This window comes from Pieris brassicae, chromosome 4 (genome assembly GCF_905147105.1).
Source record: "Pieris brassicae chromosome 4, ilPieBrab1.1, whole genome shotgun sequence".
In the NCBI taxonomy this organism is placed as follows: Eukaryota; Metazoa; Arthropoda; class Insecta; order Lepidoptera; family Pieridae; genus Pieris; species Pieris brassicae.
The window spans coordinates 9,571,152-9,591,757 of NC_059668.1; the positions used below are offsets into that span (position 1 = coordinate 9,571,152).

At 35.2% G+C, this 20,606-nt stretch overlaps 2 protein-coding genes and 1 long non-coding RNA gene across 3 annotated transcripts; 1 reads left to right on the forward strand and 2 right to left on the reverse strand.

The window, feature by feature from the left end:
* The first annotated feature begins 537 nt into the window (after positions 1 to 537).
* On the forward strand, positions 538 to 2,311 carry LOC123708888. The gene is made up of 3 exons (XR_006753668.1): positions 538 to 569; positions 1,094 to 1,209; positions 1,974 to 2,311. It is a non-coding gene; the product is annotated as an uncharacterized LOC123708888 (long non-coding RNA).
* Positions 2,312 to 4,312: 2,001 nt separating this feature from the next.
* LOC123708285 (CD63 antigen-like) lies at positions 4,313 to 13,850 on the reverse strand. Its single transcript, XM_045658942.1, has 5 exons — positions 13,723 to 13,850; positions 13,469 to 13,657; positions 7,748 to 7,918; positions 5,141 to 5,371; positions 4,313 to 4,481 (listed from the first exon to the last, which is right to left on the reverse strand). The coding sequence occupies exons 1-5, from the start codon at positions 13,783 to 13,785 to the stop codon at positions 4,416 to 4,418; spliced, it is 720 nt and encodes a 239-aa protein (XP_045514898.1). The 5' UTR covers positions 13,786 to 13,850; the 3' UTR covers positions 4,313 to 4,415.
* Positions 13,851 to 17,524: 3,674 nt separating this feature from the next.
* On the reverse strand, positions 17,525 to 20,400 carry LOC123708528 (leukocyte surface antigen CD53-like). Its single transcript, XM_045659288.1, has 5 exons — positions 20,261 to 20,400; positions 19,868 to 20,056; positions 19,523 to 19,693; positions 18,768 to 18,974; positions 17,525 to 18,041 (listed from the first exon to the last, which is right to left on the reverse strand). Exons 1-5 carry the CDS (start codon positions 20,348 to 20,350, stop codon positions 17,970 to 17,972), a joined length of 729 nt encoding a protein of 242 aa, XP_045515244.1. The 5' UTR covers positions 20,351 to 20,400; the 3' UTR covers positions 17,525 to 17,969.
* Positions 20,401 to 20,606: the final 206 nt, after the last annotated feature.

Consider the following 20,606-nt stretch of genomic DNA (forward strand, 5'->3'; position numbering starts at 1 on the left):
ATCCCACCATTTCCGTCTGTGCACTGTGCCACTTTCCACCATTGCTAATGTCTTCCTCTCTTAAGTTTATTGTACCTTGGGAACCTTGAATAGTTTGTTCCTCATGCCATGTGCCCTACCTATTTCCAGTTAAGTTTATTTATTTTCATTGTGACATCTTCTACCTTAGTTATTCTTCTCTACCCTATCACACATCATTCCATCTATCTTTGAAACACATGTAGTTTTGTACGCTTTAGTGAGCGCCTAAATTTGAGATCCATATGACCATAATGTACTATTATTTCTTGCAAATACATAAGTATATGATGAGTCAATCTGTGATTATAATTATTTGATGAATTTTTCGGACCCACTCTAATTTACGCATTCAATTAATAAAATACGTTGCTGGCATCCCTAAATAAAGATGGCGTCATGTAAATTACAGAATATTATTGGTTTTAAGTTTTTACTTCTCTAAATTGTCAAGTTTTAATTGCCAGACCGTGTGACCGACAGTTTTCCGCCTCTGTCACAGATACTAATAGGAATCTTCGGTTAAATTAAGTTATTTATAATGACCTTAGGTAAGTGTAATTAACACATTTCGGTTTACAAGCAATTTCTCATTTTATAAATATTAGCAGTTTCAAGTAAAGAGTATATAGAAATTAAATTTCACGTATTTTGTGACCACTTGGCGGTACGTAATTTGTAATAGTATAAAGCAAGGCCCTCTGGTATTGAGAGTGTCTATGGACAAAAAAAAAAGGTTTAATATAGGTTTACCTACTAAAATATGCAACAAAATTGAATGCAGTTTTCATTGATAAACAGAATGATTCAAGAAAGATTTTTCTACATATCACAGGCTCATCTGATGTTAATTGATACCGCAGCCCATGGACCCTCAACGGCAAAGGGCTCGCAAATGCGTTGCCGGCCTTTTAATTTACTTAATAAGGGAAACTTACTCCTTGGTGTTTGTACGTCACTCAAACCGACAAGCATAGATTGTAAGTTATAACTTAAAATAATGTTGTGTATACACATTAGGTGCTCTTGACGAAGACATAGGTTAATATAAACTTTTACTCTGCCCTCATTCCAGGGCGAGGAGATGGGGACGTTGGGTCTTAGTGGACTAGGTGTTGCACCTCCCGGAGCCCGCGTCACTTTCATAACATCTGGGTCTGTAAATGGCTTCCACAACTACTAATAGAAAATGTAACATTTTTTTAAGCTATACGATATTATTAAAAATAAATAATAAAATGATAACAACCATTGGGTGGGTCCTGTGTACCAGTCATCAGGAGTCTAGGCCATCTATATGGCAAAAAAAATAAAATCGTCTTTCAAAGAGTTATAAACTGACACGTGTCTTAATGCCCAATTTGAACCTGATTTCATATAAAGAGCTAAATTTATATAAAAAGACAAAGTAGCTACGAATCTTTTGTAGTGATATCACTGTTAACACTGGTTTTATCAGAGATATGATAACCTGATTAGAAAATACCGCTCAAATATTAACAAAATTATCACCTTTATAAAGTTTTCAACCGTATTTTATGATTTATTCTCCAAAAATAAACGTAATTGTTTATTAACGTGCATTTCGATATATGGGCAAAGACAATTTTTTTACGGCATAATACAATCATGGTATGATAGATGTAACAATAGCTGTCTTGTCAGCGACAAATTCTTCAACCAATTTCTACAATATCCTTAACCTACATAGTAAAAATTGATAAATAGAAAATTAAAAACAATTTAAAAAGTTTGGTCCCTGGAGCTGGCAGCATTTCCTCGCCGTATTGCGATACTTATTCGTTGAGCGAGGAAAGCACCAGCCCTGGGGTCACCGGTTCTATCTACTGCCAACTTAAACCTTAAATTTGAACCCCACGGCCCAAGAGTTTCGGCTCCAAAGGAAACAAAAAGTTGGAGGAAAGAATTAAATTTGCGCCATTTATTATTTTCAGTTATTACTTACTCACTTTAGTAATAGCGGCCGTCGCGACCCAGATAAGACTCTAGACAAGCTGGTTGTCATCGGCAAGGTGGAAGGCTATCTGGGCAGATCACTGACTCGCTGTTGTAACCTAGCCACGATTCTCACGGGTCTCCACATAATAGCTGCGCTAAGGGTAGCTACAGACCGAACTAGCAGGGCAGCAGGCATCTTAAGCAACGAAGAATATGATTGAGGCGAAGAAGACTGCGGCCGCACCAGCTTGATTCCTTCAATTAGTTTTTTATATGTTGCTCAACGTTAATTTTCTGCACAGCGAATCTTATCCCTGAGGTCGTAGGTCGATCCCCGGCTATGCACCAATGGACTTTATATGTATGCATTTAACATTCGCATAAACGGTTGAGGAAAACATCTTGAGGAAACCGGCTTGCCTTAGCTCCAAAAAGTCGACGGCTCGGCGTGTGTCAGGCACAGAAGGCTGATCACCTACTTGCCTATAGGATTGGCACATTATTGGTATGAAACACATACAGAAATCTGAGGCTAGACCTAAAAAGTTTGTGCCACTGATTGAATTCTTTTATTATTAGTGGTTGCAAATACTTCAACCGTCTCTCACCGTAGACGTTTTTGCTCTCGAAGGTTCTGGTTCTGTACGTCATGCTCACCTCGATTTTTTCTGTCACATTTCTGTTCTGTTTACTTTTTATGTAAAATTATTATAAAATGTGTCTCTGTGACGGTCATGTCAACAGTAAACTGTTTTAAATTGCAAAATATGACAGTCCTACGTCTGCACTGCAGTTGTTGTCAAAACAATATAATAAATCCAACTTATTTACCTATATTGTATTTTTAACTTACTTATTCATAAAAACTACATAAACCTTATTGCGCTTCCTTTAAATAACGTCCTCTTTCGTCTCTGACTTTCAAATCGTGTGTACACTGTTTTGGAAAGAGACAAATGTGTATCTTTCGAAAAGTAATGACTTTAGTTGAAATACTGTAGTTAGCCTTAGCTGTGATGTCTGCTATATGCATAGGTTTGATCAGTTTTGTTCATTATACCTGTTTATATATCTATAAATTATAAAGTGACGCACCCAAAACATCTTGTAATTCATAATTGTATAAATTCTTGTATTATATAATTTGATTTGCTAAACAGTTATGGCCTCAACGTATACCTCTGATGCCTGCGATCTTAGGTTCGAACTTCTAAATGGACTTTCCTATATCTGCGCATTAACACTTGCTCGTAGGATGAACGAAAATATCGTGAGGAAACCGGCGTGTCTTAGATCCAAAAAGACTGGGTGTGAGGGGACGGGGCACAGAAAGCTGATCATCTATTTACATTACCTATTAGAAAAAACAAATGAACACGTAAATAGATAATTTTGGAAGTTTCAAAGAAAGTATACTAATTAAGTATAAGTATACTAATTAATTTCAAAATATTTACGTTTTGAGAAATGAATCATAAGGTGCTTTGTACGGTACCTAATGGAGGACTGCTACTAGACGCCTAATTAATTAGTCAATTGTTGAGAAAGTATCTTAAAAAACATTATAATTCAAAACAATGTACACTATTATTATATTATTATTTATTTAAAATGCAACTTGAGATGTGTGACATTCCATATTAAGAAGCTATTAACCAAGGATAACTAATGATTCTAATGTATATGTAAGTCATGGGATATTGCGCACTACATATTTTTAGCTACATCTTAAAAATCATGTATGATGTTTACTTCGCTCCATGAAAGTTTTGCAATATTTTTACAAACCTTTTAAAATCTCGGATGCAAGGTACGGTATGTCTGCCAACACGAATAAATCAGCCGTATTAAGGTCATCATTTCTTTCATTTTAAAATGCTGATTTACTCGCGAAACGCAAACCATTTTATCAACTTCATTATATACGGTTGAAAACCTTCCAATCTTAAACATGTTTGTCTCGGGAATAGCTTGGAATTAAGTGCGTAAACATAGCGCCAATACCAATAACGTATCTATCTTTATTCATAAAAACAAAAACAGTTATTGTACTATTAAACTAAAGTTACCTGTACTTTTCTATCGAATCAAATCAAAAATAAAAACGGACAAATTCCTTCAAAAAAAAACTGATTAATTTTTATGACGAAGGATGTTTATGGGTTTAATAAAAATCAGTTATTATTTTAACTATATTTAATTAAAACGGCTAATTCTCCTACAAAATTGACAGTCATCTGTCGCAGTCTAAGTGGTTCCGCTATCTTCATGATAACAACTACCTTTTGGATTTTGAGTTATGTGTTGAATTAATTTGTTTGGAAAATTTCAACTCATTTTAAATATCCTTAATTACCGAACGAAGTAAAGTTCTCTATACATTTTGTGTTTTTTATTTTATTTAAATATCTCTTGTACTATGAATGTAATTAAAATACTTAAGGAAATTGTCTTTCTTGTCTCGTGATGTTCGCCAACCATAACGCTCCGACCACAGCTAAGGCCTGAAAAAATCCAACAAACTTTAACGAGATTTTACCTAAAAGAAATTCGATAAAATTTTCCGTTTGAAAATGTTTACAAAAATAACATTCCTTGTTTTTTATCAATACTTTTAGTTGAATAGGTCTCAATAGGGGATTTTACTTGCCATTATTGCATTATTCAGTACCTGTCCTGTATCGTATCGCCTGTCAAAATATTGTTCATGCGAATCAACATTCACATACACAAGTGTGTTTCATAGGAATAATTCACCAGTGAAGGATTTGTTTTAAAATTGTTTAGTTATTTCTAGATAATTTAAAAACATTATATATTTGTAATTTAATATATATGTATATGCTAACCTAGTAACATTGCTGCGGAAACTAGCAGTCTGCACTGCTATACACATACCAAAAGATCCTGCCTGGCGGTGCAATCCGCTCGTAAAAAATTATAATAATTTAGCCTCAAATCCTTGAAACATTCACCCACCCTTACAACACACACTTCAAATTGTATGCAAAAATAATACTTTTTTAAGGACGGAAGGTGAGAGAAGGCCTATGCTCGAGGCCTTCTCTCACCAACTCCAATCTTAAGCATTTCTCCCAATCTCCCCAACCAACTTCTAAGCTTGTTAGCCCACCGTGGATACCTATTTAGCATTAATATATACCTGCATAAATACAAGAACAATTCCTGCCACTCCAATAGAGGCAGCGTGAGACTTGACCCAGTTCCCAAATGCTTCAGAGCATCCAGTGGTGTAAGCCAAAGTGGTGTTGCAGTTGAATGTTTGAATGGTGCCGTAGACATGGTCGCAGCAACTGATGGGCAGGCCGAAGGATTCTTCTGTATGAAGATGTGGTAACCAGTCGCTCGAGTTCAGAACACCGCAACAGGTGAACTATAGATAATATTTGATTCAGTATCTATCATAGGAACATTTTATTCTTCTGAGTTAAATGAAATTATCTAGGTACTAATGAAACTTTTTTATTAAAATTAGTCGGGGCGTTTCTGAGAACACCGTGGTAAACCGTGGTCATCAAATATATATTTAAGTTAATACTATATATGTAATATAATTATAATAAATCATGTATCTATTACAGATCACATCTTCGCATATGGCCAATATAAACAGATATCGTTTATTAAATATTGCAATAAAATATACATTATTTACAATTTTCTTAACGTATATAGTAATAAAAAATCTTAATATTAATCTATAAAACAATAATAAATGGCGCTACAACCTTTTTAGGTTTGGGCCTCAGATTTCTGTATCAAATGATCATGAAACAGTCTGATGATCATGATCATTTGTTAATCTAATAGGCAAGTAGGTGATAAGCCTTCTGTGCCTGACGCAGGCCGTCGACTTTTTGGGTCTACGGCAAACCTTTTGGGTCTAAGGAAAACATCGTGAGGAAGCCCCTCACGATGGACGGATGTTTTCCTTCACATCATTGAAATCCATTCCCACACACACACCAAAATCCATTGGTGTACTGCCGGGGATCGAACTTACGACCTCAGGGATGAGAGTCGCACGTTGAAGCCGCTAGGCCAATACTGCTCTATACCTAATATATTAATCTTAAAGAGTTCGTTTATTTTATGTATATTAGAACTATTTGTTCAATAAAAAATAATTATTACCTAAATCTTATTTTGCTTAACAAATGATTCAAAAAGGCGAAAACATTGTCTTGTCGAATCGTGTTTCTATTACTGTTATGTTTTTATAACAGAATAAATGAAAATGCACAACCATTTGGGTGTGAAAACAGAGTCAGCACGCCAGGTTCCCATAATTAATTCTGACGCGCGAACGAGCCTGAGATTATCACAAAGCTGTTTGGTTTTATGACACCAGCCAAAGGGTGGACATTATTAAAAAAAACCTTCATCAAGGAGCCAGTAAATACGGAAGCGTGGATAACTTGCTAAATGGGGTTTTGTTTCACCAAAATAACGCCCGCGCACCAATCCAAATTTGCAATGACTGCCTTGATTGAACATCCTACATAATCACCGGACCTAGCATCCTCCATATTTCCGCATCCATAGCTTATTTAAAGGAATTCATGGGCCAATAATTTAATGAGGATGGCCCTGTACCCGACATGGTACACGATTTTTTAAGTAATCTGGAAGTTTTTCTTTATCTTTGCTTTAGAAAACAGGTGACTACGTCGAGAAATACAACATTTCATAAAACAACATCAGTGTAACATCGTAATACTACCAAATTATGCGGGTACATATTATAAAAACATAGCTATGCGTCATGCGTTCATGTTATAGAAGTCTAAGAGTACAATAATGCACAGTCTTGTCATGCTTGGCTAAGAGGCAGCTGTAAAATATGTCTGATAACACTGATAACGCAAGTTTTAAGTACCCCTTTTGTTGTGATATTACACGTTAAAAACGATAATACATTCTGCAATGTATGTAATTAGAATTATTATCCAAGTAACTACATTTAACATAAAACATGTAAAAGTATCACGTTTAATTGTTTAGTAACTTAAGATTAATTAAAAATTAATGAAAATTATCACTTATTACTAATTCGATATTTTTTTTAATTTCGAGACCAATATGGCGTTTTTTTTATTAAACTATAATTTTGAACTATTTACATTTTATAGAACAGGGAGCAAACGTGCAGGAGGCTCACCTAATGTTAAGTGTATGCGGGACACTCTTAACGCCATATTGATTCGATAATATTTCAGTGGACAGCTGTTTCCATATAGTGGTGGTGCGCGGAAAAAACTGACTTGAAAAACGCTCAGTTGTGGAACGACGTACTTTTATGTTAAGTGATACTGCCGCCCATGGACACTCACATTGCCAGAAGACTCGCAAGTGCGTTGCCGACCTTTCAAGAATTGGTACGCTCTTTTCTTGAAGGACCCTAAGTCGAGTTGATTCGGAAATACTTTAGTGGGTAGGTGGTTCCCCATATTAGAGGTGCGCGACAAAAACTGCCTTAAAAAACGCTCAGTTGTGGAACGACGGACAAAGAGGTCAAAGGTTCGTTCGTATTCTGCCTTGGCGTCGAATCATGAAACTCCGTGGTAAATGCGGTAGAAGATGCAGAGAGACCCCGCATCTCTACGCATAACTATCAAAACCGAAGCTGTATAAAAATATAATATAAATTGTGTTTAGCACCAACTTCTGTGCCACACACACATACCTCTAACAGAATGTTCAATGTTTTTAGCGATCTGAGAGGGACAGTTTAAATCATCAAACTTACGTCTTCTTGCACTTCATCCCACAACTTAGTGACCTCCAGGTTTGAACCATACACATCCATGGTGTTCAACAGCTGTTGCTGCACGAGAGCCACTGTGCTGCCTTTCAGCACGTACCCAGCGATGCAGGCTGATAGTTGGAATACAAACATTAACACCATAGCTCCGGCAAACTGAAATGGATCATCACATTCTATTATTTATTACGCAAGGATACTTTTTACGCTGGTAAAAAGCGTTTATTAATGAGTTTCGAGTGTCGTTCTGTAGTCGTGGTCTAAAAAGATCAAACGAGATTGAACCACATGGCTTATTTATATATATATATATATATATATATATATAAATGTTCATAAGTTGTACCATATGACATGACATATTCCATGGGATCTCTTAATGGCATTCTATTTTATACTTTACATCTATCCAACCTGCTACGAGGCCCGAACAATATTAATATTTTGTGGGATCGCCCATCGATTTTATAATTTTTAGGATTTTTTAATAATATTTTTCAATGTAAACCATTAAATTATAATTATGTTTGTGCACGCATTAATTCTTTTCTTTTTCTTCTGTGTGGCCTTGATGATGCGGCTATAAATAAATAGATCACTATTCTTTATAGGCGAAATACATATGACTCTCGATAATTTGAAACTGGAGGTACCACAGATAACCAAAGATCACAAGCACAGATTTAAATTACAAAGTGTTCAACATAACAAGCGTTTTAATGATCACGAAAGAAAAAGATTTATTATTTCTATATAATTATGTATTAAAAATACAATTCACGTATTTTTTTCTAAAAGAAGTCTGTAATCTTTTTTGTAAGCGACTTCAGTCTATCATTGTCCGAAACATTTTAGAAATGTTTATGTGTTTGACAAAACAATTTCAATTATAGAGAGTAGTGAAGTTGGGACTTGTTATTATCGTTGTTGGCGAGCAAGATACCATTCCTTTAACTTTAAATTACCAAGAGTAACATTGATTCCAGTTATCGAGCATTTTTCACATTCAAATTCGAATTATCGAAAGTCGACTACATGGATACACAATCTGTATTCTAACTACATCACATTGAAAGTCTACCCCTGCATAATTGTTTTAAATATAATATGAAAATATTTATCGTCGAAAAAAACAAAAACGCGTTCATATTAAAGTTAAAAATTGATAGGGGATTGTCTTAAGCCGAATTAAAGAACTTGACCGGTCTCGCCTAATCTGTCTGAATTGGAGGATTAAATTACTGGATATATTACAAAAATGTGGCTTCAATTATAATAACTACTCATTAGTGTTTTTGCAAGTTAGCGATAAATGTATGCGTACGTAAACGTATTTCTATGTAATTTTTAATATATTTGCTAAACAATTTTCCAATATATTTTTTTTTTATATTGGTTTTGTATGTACCACTTAAGAAAGAGCTTTAGCCTAGCAACTTTCATGATTTTACTCATGCGTCTCCCTCCGCCCGCTGTAGTGGTTAGTGAAACAAACGCATGCCTGAATTTCGCGTGAGATAAGACGGACCACAGTGTTTCGCGGAACAAATTGAAGTAAACGCCTAATGCTTTTTATTCAAATTACCTCGTAAAATATACAATATTTAATCAAATTGCAAGTAATAGCTCTCGGCCAACCTTATGTGCTTTTATATTTAAATAAATTTATATGTGACTTAGTGTTTTTTTGTATCGAGGAATTTTTATCGTATATTTTTAATAAAAGTCAAATATAAGTAATTAAATCAATTCAAATTCAATAATAGTAATTACAATTATAGTGAAGGATCAATACATATTTATAATTTTTAATTCAAACATCACATACTTGTGATTTTCTTAATGCTCCTGGGAACAGGCCATCTCGGTCATACGAATAAAGCATGCATTAGGACTCATAAATAAATAAAAGATTCTTTATTTTAGTAATATTTTTTTTGTTGCAAACTTATTTACTTAACACTTTCTTGGTAGTAGTAACAGTACATCAAAAGTTACTATAATCAAGTTATTAGAATGATGGCCCACGGAAAAATTTGGATGGCACAAAATAAAATCGGGTGGAAAATGTTTTTCTTAAAAGTATGTCTATAAGACGTGAATGAATAAAGGGTTGTTATTATCCAGTTATATATAACAGTATACGATACCAACTTTGCATGTTTGATACAATATATTTTTAATAATATTATAAGGGTAGAAAAAACACTTTTTAATATCACATTTGTAGAACTTAAAATTGTACATAAAGGTTGTATCACTTTTTGTTGAATATTGGCGCCTACGGGACGCTTATAAAGGGTAGTCATCGCAGCCCATAGACCCCTAAGTAGCTACGTTGCCGGCATTTGAAGGAGGAGTACGCTCTTTATTTAATTAATTAGAGTTCGTATCTCCCAAGGAGGTCCAAACTTCGCTAGCAAAAGAAAGTATCTAGTGAAGCGGACCCTGGAAGACTTCTAGTCATCAAGGTGAGTTTAAGAGAGGTTAAGTCTGGAGTTAATACGGCTTGTACGGTGATGGACGAGGCAGGTGGGATCAACCCAAACAACTTTCCAGCACACTGCATAATACACTTTGCAGAGAACGTTTCGCATTGTCTTAGCGGAGAGAGAGAGATAATCAAGCCGATCAGAAAATAATTAATTGTATGTATAGTTTAACAAAATTAACAATTTTCTTACAAATAATTTAATTTAGGGTTCTAGTGCACAGGTAATGAAAGACTTAACTGGTCGCCTAGTTGATAGTACCGGTGACCTCAGAGCTGGTGCTTTCTTCGTTCAACGAGTAAGTATCGCAATTCAGCGAGAAAATACAGCCCGCGTTAAAAGGTACACTGTCATAGGGGCTAAACTTTTTAAATTTGTTTTAATTTTCTATTTATTAACTAGCGGACCTGACAGACGTTGACCTGTCTTAACTATGAATATGATTTCGAATTGGTATAATTAAATAAAAATGCTTTATGATTTTTATATATGATTTTTTTTTAGCGCGTATATAAATAGTTTTTTGGTATTACGACGTGGGAACAGGCGACATATAACTGGCCATGTGAAAAAACATGGATTTTCAAGATTAATGCCACAAATAATTAGCGACTGTAATTATTTTGTTATTTAATTATTTAGTTTGATTATTTAATAAGGTGGTCAATTATTCTTAATATTTACTGATTTATGTGCTATTTTCTAATTATTTTCTTCTCCGGACAATAACAAACACAACAAATAGCGAAATCGGTCCAGCCGTTCACTCGTGACCAAGGGAAGTAGGGATTCATTTATACATATATAGATTTTTAAGATGATGGATTTTTTAGATGTTAAGAATATGCTTAATACTGTGTATTTGTGTGTTGGAATTAATTTATATATAGTTATCTACTTAAGTAAGCAAATCTATTTTTAACTTTCAACACACAAAAGGATTTTTTTAAACATACCTTTGGATTGGCTAATTACTGCTTATTATTTTATCAAAATAAAGTGGCATTGTTTGTTAAATCGTTATCAACCTGATAAAAAGTACTACATTTGAATAGTCTAATAAAATATGTATTTTGACGAATTACACTTATTTCATTCATTTTGTTCACTGTTTGAATTTACAAAGTCATGTCATCATACGTAAAGGACGGAATAGAAAAACAAGACTAGCCTGAACCGTCACCCTCAAATGAAGAAGTCTTGCATAACATTTTGTTAATAATAAAGTAATAAAAAAGGTCGGTATGGTCAACCCTTATCGTCCGATATTTATGTTTCGTGATCATTTCTTTCTTGATAGACAAGTAGGTGATCAGCCTTCTGTGCCTGACACACACCGTCGACTCTTTCGGTCTAAGGCATGCCGGTTTCCTCACGATGTTTTCCGTCACCGTATGAGCGTGAAATGCACACATAAGAGTCCAATGGTGCACAGACGTGATTCGATTGCACGGCCACCAATTCGTTAGTTTTGAACCCACTTTGCCAACAATCTTATAAAAAACAGTTAGGTATATTTCTAGTATGTTATTACAAAAGAAAATATTGTAATAATATCCTATTTTTATAAATTTAAATTAATTACTTTTGTTAAAATGTATGAAGTGTTTTGAATTTGTGTATTATTCATACACTCGTACGTGCAAGTACGTACTTATCTTTGGAATTGAATACCAGTAGATAGTGCCTTGGTAAGTATTAAAATAAAAAACACGTCATTATGTTTATAATTTTATGGTTTTAGTCATGGCAAGTGAGAAATAAAAAGTTATGCAATTATGTAACAAATTTGCGAATATATTCGTTAGTGGAGTTAGATATATAATTATTATTATTTATTATATAAATGTTTGATGGTGATTGTCAAATATATATATACATTGTCATGTATATGTATATACTTGACAATCACCTAAACTCAGTATTAGTCGATAAAAATGAATTCACAATTTAGATAAATCAACCCTATGTCTGGCGCAATGCGTGAACCAGTCTAAAATTGTATCATATCGTAATTACACCACACACAATGAGCACACCCCACATACACACCCTTACGTACAAACCTTTCACACCATCACACAACACAGCCGAATTAGGTATTACTAAGTAAAATTTAATAATTTCTATTAATTATATCCTATTGTAATTTTTTGTAAATACATATTATGTATTCCATCTTTGGCTATATCTTGAGTATAATTGTTTTTTGTTATATGTAATTTATGCTAGCTATTGCGATTGCGAAATAAAAAAATAAATGTCATTATTGCATTTCCAAGGCTATATATACTATTAACGTTTATAACGAAACCACCAATTTTATATAGGAACCGGGATATTTTTAGTGTCCCTGTAGGTACCTACTTATGCCCCGTTTCTGAACTAATATACTATTATATCATTCCTGTATATAAATGCTGAAATCATTACGATTACTATCTATATGTTGTATTCTCTCTCTCCCTAATACTTACAAATAAATCTGTTTCATTGAGCAGTTTTAACTAAAATACTTATCTCTTTTCGTCACAGCATAAACATAATTTGAGCGAAAGAGACGACGGATACTTTATTTATAAATGTATTTTTATGAATAATTATTATCTTCTTCTATATTTATATATACGTAGTTAAAAAAGTAACTAAGCTCATGCAACCATATCAAGGATTCTAATATTTTCTTCATTACAATTATACGCCAGTAAAGCCAAGTAAATAAATGCCGTCGGTGATACCATACAAATTCTATAAATAGCTTGACATTTGGGATTTAGGACATGCTCCGCGTATGCAATAATCGAATTAATCTCTGTTCAGACTACCTGTGTTTTCTTTGACGTTCCAGTGCAATGGAGTACAGTTCTACACCTGTTTTATAGATTTTTAGGGCAAGTTAACCTTTTGTTACTACCGAATTTATTATTACGTCGGAAATCGAAGACAGGAACTCTAGCTTATTGTTGTGTACCTATCTACCATAATAATTTGAGATAAGGGTTCATCATAGCATTTATGAGTTATTAAGAATTAACAGAAAAGCGCCGGATGATAATACAAATTGTTTGTAAAATTCAGTATCATGAATTATTTATGTACAAGTTATTCTCACGATTTTATTTTTATTATTTTATTATAACCTATTTGTTAAATCACGTCAAGAATTGTCTTTAATCATAGAGCATAGAGTGAATCGTAGTCTGTGGCAACTTACCGCCATAATCATGTAATAATTCTCCATGAAGGCGCCATAAAATCCAGCGAATGCAACGAGGAATACTATCACTCCAGTTGCAACACAAAATGCAGGGAGAGAGAAAAACCTCTCCGATAAGAATTGATGGTATCCATTGTATGCTGATTGCACCGAACTACCGACAGCCAGTACAATAATACCCGTTATCTGAAAAACACTTTATTTTCACTTTCCATACACTAAATTTACACTGATTCTCGATTCGCACTTACCAGGAATAAGAAATTCACTGATACTAAAGTGTATTTTACGGTGGTAAAGATTTTGCTCAACATTTTGATTTTACGTACGCGCTGGGCGTCCGCGTGATATGCAATAGACTAGAGTTGTGTTTCTCGGATATTTTTATCGCAAATATAATCTTTGATAAGGAAAACGAGCTAATTTATCTTACTAGACACATTTATAATGGAGCGTAATTTTAGCAATTTTCCGTAGTGGACTCCTAAGGTACGTAAGAGACAGTTCTTAAAAGTGTTGCGAACTGGATGCAAACAGAGTGGTGTCATCCGCGTAACGCAAGTTCGCAATCCGGTATCCACCAATTGTTACACCGTCTGTCCAGTCTTCCAAGATGATGCGCATTATGAGTTCCGTGTACAAGTTTAATAAGAACGGCGATATTATGCACCCCTGGCGTACTCCGGCACTTGGATGGAAATCACCTGATAGGACATCATCTGTGCGAACAGAAGCTGTGCCCTCTTCATAAAGCCGTCTTAATAGGTGCACAAGATGTTTTGGTGTGCCCATATCTAGCAGGGTCTTCCACAATACCGGCCATCTCACCGAGTCGAAAGCTTTGGAGAAATCAACAAAGCAAATGAACATGGCCTTATTAAATTCTCTTGACTTCTCCATGATCTGCCGTAAAATGAGTATTTGTTCCCGAGTGCCTTTTCCCTTCACAAAACCAGCCTGTTCTGGAGCGATCTCTTTATAAAGGTATGCTTTCAGGCGCTCGTTGAGAATATGTAACAATATTTTGCTAGCGTGTGATATCAGAGCAATGAGTTCTCCTATCTAGATTTGCTTTAGAGTTACCTAGAGTTGCTTTTTTACTTTTCAGATGTTTTATGGCAGCTCTTACTTCGGACAGAAGGATGTCTGGTTGCAAATTATCTGGCTCTGGTTCTGTGTCTATAGACTGCCGCGACTGCGGATCCAGGAACAATGACTGGCAATAGCTCCTCCACGTTTCCGAGATTTTGTCGAGTTCGTTTACCACTTCATTTCTGTCGTTCTCGATAGCCCAGGTTTTAACAGGTAGAGATTTTGTAATAAGACGAATTTTGTGGTAAAGATCTCTAGATTCGTGCTTCATAGCATGTTTTTCAAGTTCGTCACAAATGCTATGAAGGTGGGAATTGTGGTCTCACCTGCAGCAGGCTTGGATGTTAGCAGACAGTTGATTCAGCTCTCTTATGTCTGCTCCTGCGGCTTTCATAAGGCGCCTCTCTTCTATAAGGGCAAGTCCAGTGTTGACGTTTGCGCGTTTCTGATCTCGGACTGGACTCCGTGACTGCATTTTGGATGAGTTGTTTAGCCTTATTCCATAACGTGTCTGGTGTAGCTTCGTTGTGGTTCATAACTGTCCAATCCTTCCAACTCCGCTCAATGGCTGTATTGAATTTCTCGATATCTGCTTCAATTCGTCTTGTCTTTTTGAAGGATCGAGCGGCTTTGAGCTTCAACCTCATCTTTAAGTTCGTGATCAGAACCACGATCAGCCCCAGGAAGTGTGTGGGCATTAAGAATAGAGGTGCGCCAACGTGATCCTATCAATATGTAATCGATCTGGTTTTTGGTACTTCCTCCAGGTGATGTCCAGGTGAACAGTCTCCGGGGATGGTGTTGGAATAGACTGTTCGCCACCACCCTATTGTTTTCATCTGCAAACTGCATAAATCTTTCACCTCTTTCGTTACGTACCCCAAGTCCGAAGTTTCCCACACATTTGCTGTACTGGGCAGAGTTTGCGCCAATTTTTGAGTTGAAATCACCCATTATTATAAGTAACTCTCTATTGGGGATGTTAGCAATTGTTGCTTGTAAATCTTGGTAGAAACTCTCCAGTACGAGGGGTAGAGCTTCACTGGTGGGGGCATATGCCTGTATTAGATTGATGTTTACAGGTGACGCTTTGAGCTTCATTGACATAATGCGGTCGCTAACTGCCTCATACCCCATTACACTGTTATTCGTATGCTTAGGAATAATAATCGCTACTCCGTTACTCTCCGTGGCTACTGTCATCGCTACTGGAAAAGTAGACGGCATGGGTGTCGGTAGAGAAATGCCCGTTGCCTCTCCAGTGTGTTTCTGTTAGACCGCAAATGGATAAACCACATCTGGTGGCTTCTCTATCCACGATATTAAATTTACTGGGTTTAAGCAACCCACGAACATTCCACATGCCTATCTTCTGGATTTTTCGCAACTTTATGGAGTTTCCAGTAGTATTATTTCCACGTGAAGCCTGGTCTCTTACTCCATCATGGCCGGTAGTCCATTTCCCACCGCTCGCCCCGGACGCGGCGCGGCGCCGCTGACTAAGCGGTTCGCATGGGAATCGTGATTCTTTCATAACAATTTTCTCGGGAGATTAGCTGCAGTGGTTTCCCGTTGCCTTCTGCGCCAGTTCTTTTAGGGGCTATTTGAACCCTAAGGCCGCTGTAGCCTCTTCTGACCTCTGGTCAGGAATGTGGTTATACCGCCACTGCTCGGTCGCCATTGCCTCGTCTGTTATCTAGCAGGGGGACCACGGTATAGGAATACCGCCGCGGATGATGTGTTGTCCGAGCGTGCAGGTGAGGTTGACAGTTGGGGCCGGAAAGATGTTAACGCCGATCTCCCCCATTACCCCCCCTATCTCTCACCCCTCTCCCCCATTAACCCCCAATATACTAAATAATTATACAAATTATGTGTAAAATCGTTTAAGAAAATAACGCTTGTGATAAAATACAAAAATGCCTGACAGCTTTTTATATGACTTTTTCTTAAGGCGCACAAAAACTTACAAAAAATATTAAGATGAACTCCATAACAAAGTACACTTAACTATTTAATAAGAACACAATTTTATAAAATATCTCGCAATATATATAAAATTGTGTTGTAATTAAATAGTTATAAGAGTACTTTGTTATGGAGTTGTTATGGAGTATATATATATGCCATAATCCATCGGTAGAAACACCTGCGGGAAAGTAGGCCGTGGTGCTAGCAACAATAACTTTAGCTATGATAGGTACTTGTTAATTCCAGCATTATTGTGAAACTTTCAACTAACTTCTTCAATTCCGTGTTTGTTATTAACAACAACCAGATCTAGTAGTAGTAATAGTACTTAACAACATCCAGACCTAGTAGTTGAGTTTCAGTTTCCGCACATTTGGTCCGTGTTGCAAAAATCGTTTCAGATTGATTCTGTTGAGGCTTAGAATTCGCTTTGCCACTCGCGGGTTTACTTCTGACAGTGCTATTTTTGACTGTCTGAAATCTGCGTTTTGCGACTATGCTTTATCATAGTAACATTGACTGATTTTGGAGTTCTGTGGATCTTTGGCGAATCCATTTCCACTTGCAAGAAAAGCAAGGAAGTAGGGGCAAAGGAAGGAGTGACGGGCCTGCTGGAAGTATTCCGGATCCTCTCTGCAAGCTCGTCGGCAGCATCATTGTGTCCTTTTATCCACTGGAGGTTGTTGGTCAGCCATATAATCCAGTATCTTTAAGGCGATCGTTGCTTCTTTTACTTTGTAATCAAGGTGAAAGAGCACTTTACTGTCTATGACCTAAATATTTCATTTCATCCTTGAGTTTTAGTTATGTGTTGAAGAGTTTGGGAAATCTGTAAGGGCCAAGCACTCATTGGTGGAGGAGACCACCCACTATCGAAATCTCACGCGGGTTGAAACTACTTGAACTAAGACTAAAATGAAATAGGATCGGCTTAAAATGAAATAAAATTTAAACGTGGTAAAAATAGGTGAGAAAATAAAATTATAATCATATTTTTGTTAAATCTTTATTAACTTTACTATATAGGTATTATACAGTGACATATTTTCGATATGATATACCTGGCTCTATAATCTACGATATACAATGACGTTAACATTTAAGGTTACTCAGATTTCATCTATTTGATCTGTGATACTACAATCATAAAACCAATCTTAAGTTTTCATTCCATGTAATTCCAAGTTTCTGACATCAGTAATTGTTACCTAATTATTATTACAGACATTAAACTCTTATGAAGAATGAAATATACATATTTGTGACAGGATTCGAGTGAATCAATGACGTACGTGAAGCGATTCAATCACGAAAAACATCATTTAGTCTATGGAGTCTGCCTTATGTTATGAAAAGTTTGTGGTCATTATTAGAGTTTTAAATCGTCACCTATCTAATCATTGTTATGTGTTATATAGTCTGGACTCTGGACTTTTTACGACTCCAACTCGACTTCTTCGAATTTGGCCCTCCACGCTAGCCATCCGGACATTGCTGTCAGCAAAGCCTGTAATATAAAAAACAGATAACACAATTTTCGAGCTCCATCATCAAAGTAGCTTAGCAGCATTGATATTCCAAACGTAAGGTTAGTATGAAGTAAATAAATACCCATAATGCTTATAACCTGAAAGCCTTGAATTGATCTTTATAAGTTATAGGTAACAGTAGGCCTTCTTGTTCATATCAGCTTTCTTACTAAGGAGCGGTTATGTGTTATCATATTAAGTATATCCGTTTAGAAGCTACGATGAACTTACCCTATTATTGGGTTAAAGCTATTCCGTAGATATAACTAATATAATTATTTTTAAAATCACCTCCGTGGCTTTGATATGGCGAAAGATTCGATTCTAAGTAAAGAAATTTGTTTCAGTTTTTTAACGCCTCAATGCTACATCTTCAAGAGATATTAAACCATTTTTTCTTAACGATTAATTTTATCACTTGAAGTGACCTTAAATATTGACGTTTATAGACAAAAAAATAATCAAGAAATGTCTCAATAAAATCTACATACTTCAATACTACCACTATTTCACTGATACTTATCTCCTCCAATGTGATTCCGAAACGATAATCGTTTTACAACATATGTCGTAAGTTATACATAATTAAAAAATAACTAAACTATTTTATCTTACATATATGTGCTGTATATGGTTTTAAAACTGTTTAATTTTATATTTATAGCATTTTTGGCTATAAGAATAAAGTGTAAATAAATAACCACCTGTATCGAAGTAAATACAGCAGCAAAAGTGCCCATGACATGCGCATTTGTGCTGAACCAACCGCCGAGGGCAGACGCGCATCCCGTTGGATAAGAATTACTAATATTGCACTGAAACGGTGAGATGGTTCCGTAGTCGATGTGACAACAGCTGATTGGTATACGGTTGGACCAGTCGTGTCGACCAGACACACCGCAGCACTCAAACTGAAATTATTTATTGATCAGAACTTTAACCATCACCGAATAAAGTGCATGTAAGCCATCAATGTCAAAAGTAAAACTTAATTTAAAGATGCATTGTAATAACAAAAGTTGGACGCAATAGACTAAAAAGGTTACAAAAGGCGGTTTAGATAAGAATATCGGATAGATATGGCGCCATTTTGCCGATGGCGACCTGTTAATTTGTTTTTCTCTCAAAGATCTACAAATGTTGCTATATCTGTTACTTAATTATAATAATAATAGCAATAATTGTATTTAATAATGAAATTAATCGTAATAAAGGCTATGTTTTATATTCAAGGATAGGTACGTTTATATCCAGTTTTCGGTTTCTTATTAATTAGAATTTGAGACTACGCATTTGGTTATATAGGATGACATTAACCAATAATGGTTATTACATCGATAGTTTTAACTTTTCCCGCCAATTCTGATTATGATTCCGAGTAACGTTCTAATAATTGCTTTCTTCTTCTACGTTACCCTAAGTCTTGCCATTTATACATTTGTAATTTATCAATACATACGCTCATTTGCAAATCGTCCCATAGCCTGGCAATATCCCGTCTCGCTTCATATAAATTCATACTTTCCACCATTGGTGTTCTTATTGCTGTCGCTGAACTATTGCGAAGGTCAAATGCGATTATTGTTATCGTCATCTCAAAAACAAATATTACTACCATGAGAGCTGCGTACTGAAAATGATAAAAATCATAAATCATGCAAAACACATTTTGATAAAAGGTGGCGATTTTGTCTCAGTAAAAACGGATGAAGTTCATCATATTATCAATGACATAATTTCTGGAAAGATTTTACATTATATTTATAAAAAATATATAAAATATTGTATAATAATAATTACTTACACCGGCAACAACGTAAAATTTTTCGGAAAAAGCTCCATAGTAACCCAAGACGGCAATGGCTAAAATCAGAACTCCTGTTGCTATAGTAAAGGCAGGTAAGTTAATAAATCTATTTGTAATAAGTTGGTCGTAAACATTATGTTTTACCAAATACGTTACTCCAAGTATAGGCAGTATAATGCCCTTTATCTGAAAATAAATTCATAATTGATATTATTTTATTCTTGGCCAATATTGTTAAATATTGGCTAAACGACTTCAGAAAATATAGTTTATCTGCCATAACATTATTATCATTATAACTCTACGAGATATTAAAAGGACATCTTGAGTTAGTCTAATTGTTGTTTTTAATATCCACTGGAAAGTAAAAAGGAATAAAAAACTCCTTACCAAAAATATAGAATTAACGGCGGCCAGAGAATATCTCACTGATTTAAATAATTTAGGTGTACTACCAATATTAATGTTCATAACTCTCATCTTAGGGGTTCAACGCCACAGTTTATCGGACTAGATACTCAAAAACTGAGATGAAACTTTATTATCAATCATAAAAAGAACCAATATCTTTCTTATCTTGACACGTTCATCTAATCTTGGTCAATATATATTAAGACCAAAATAAAGCATGAAATAGATATTATTTTAGATATTTCTTTTATATAATAAAAACAATAAATGAAAACAGGTATTTTTGAAACTCAACGTTACACTTCATACAAGCGCGTAATTCATT

Bases quoted from the DNA above. Each gene is read 5' to 3' on its own strand.
- LOC123708285 (XM_045658942.1), bottom strand. From the start codon at position 13,785: ATGTTGAGCAAAATCTTTACCACCGTAAAATACACTTTAGTATCAGTG. The intron at 7,919-13,468 runs GTAAGTTGCCAC...GATCCATTTCAG, and splicing joins ATTATTACATGATTATGGCG to TTTGCCGGAGCTATGGTGTT. The intron at 5,372-7,747 runs GTAAGTTTGATG...TATTATCTATAG, and splicing joins GGGATGAAGTGCAAGAAGAC to TTCACCTGTTGCGGTGTTCT.
- LOC123708528 (XM_045659288.1), bottom strand. From the start codon at position 20,350: ATGAGAGTTATGAACATTAATATTGGTAGTACACCTAAATTATTTAAA. The intron at 20,057-20,260 runs GTAAGGAGTTTT...ATTTATTTTCAG, and splicing joins CCGTTAATTCTATATTTTTG to ATAAAGGGCATTATACTGCC. The intron at 19,694-19,867 runs GTAAGTAATTAT...TATCATTTTCAG, and splicing joins AATTTTACGTTGTTGCCGGT to TACGCAGCTCTCATGGTAGT.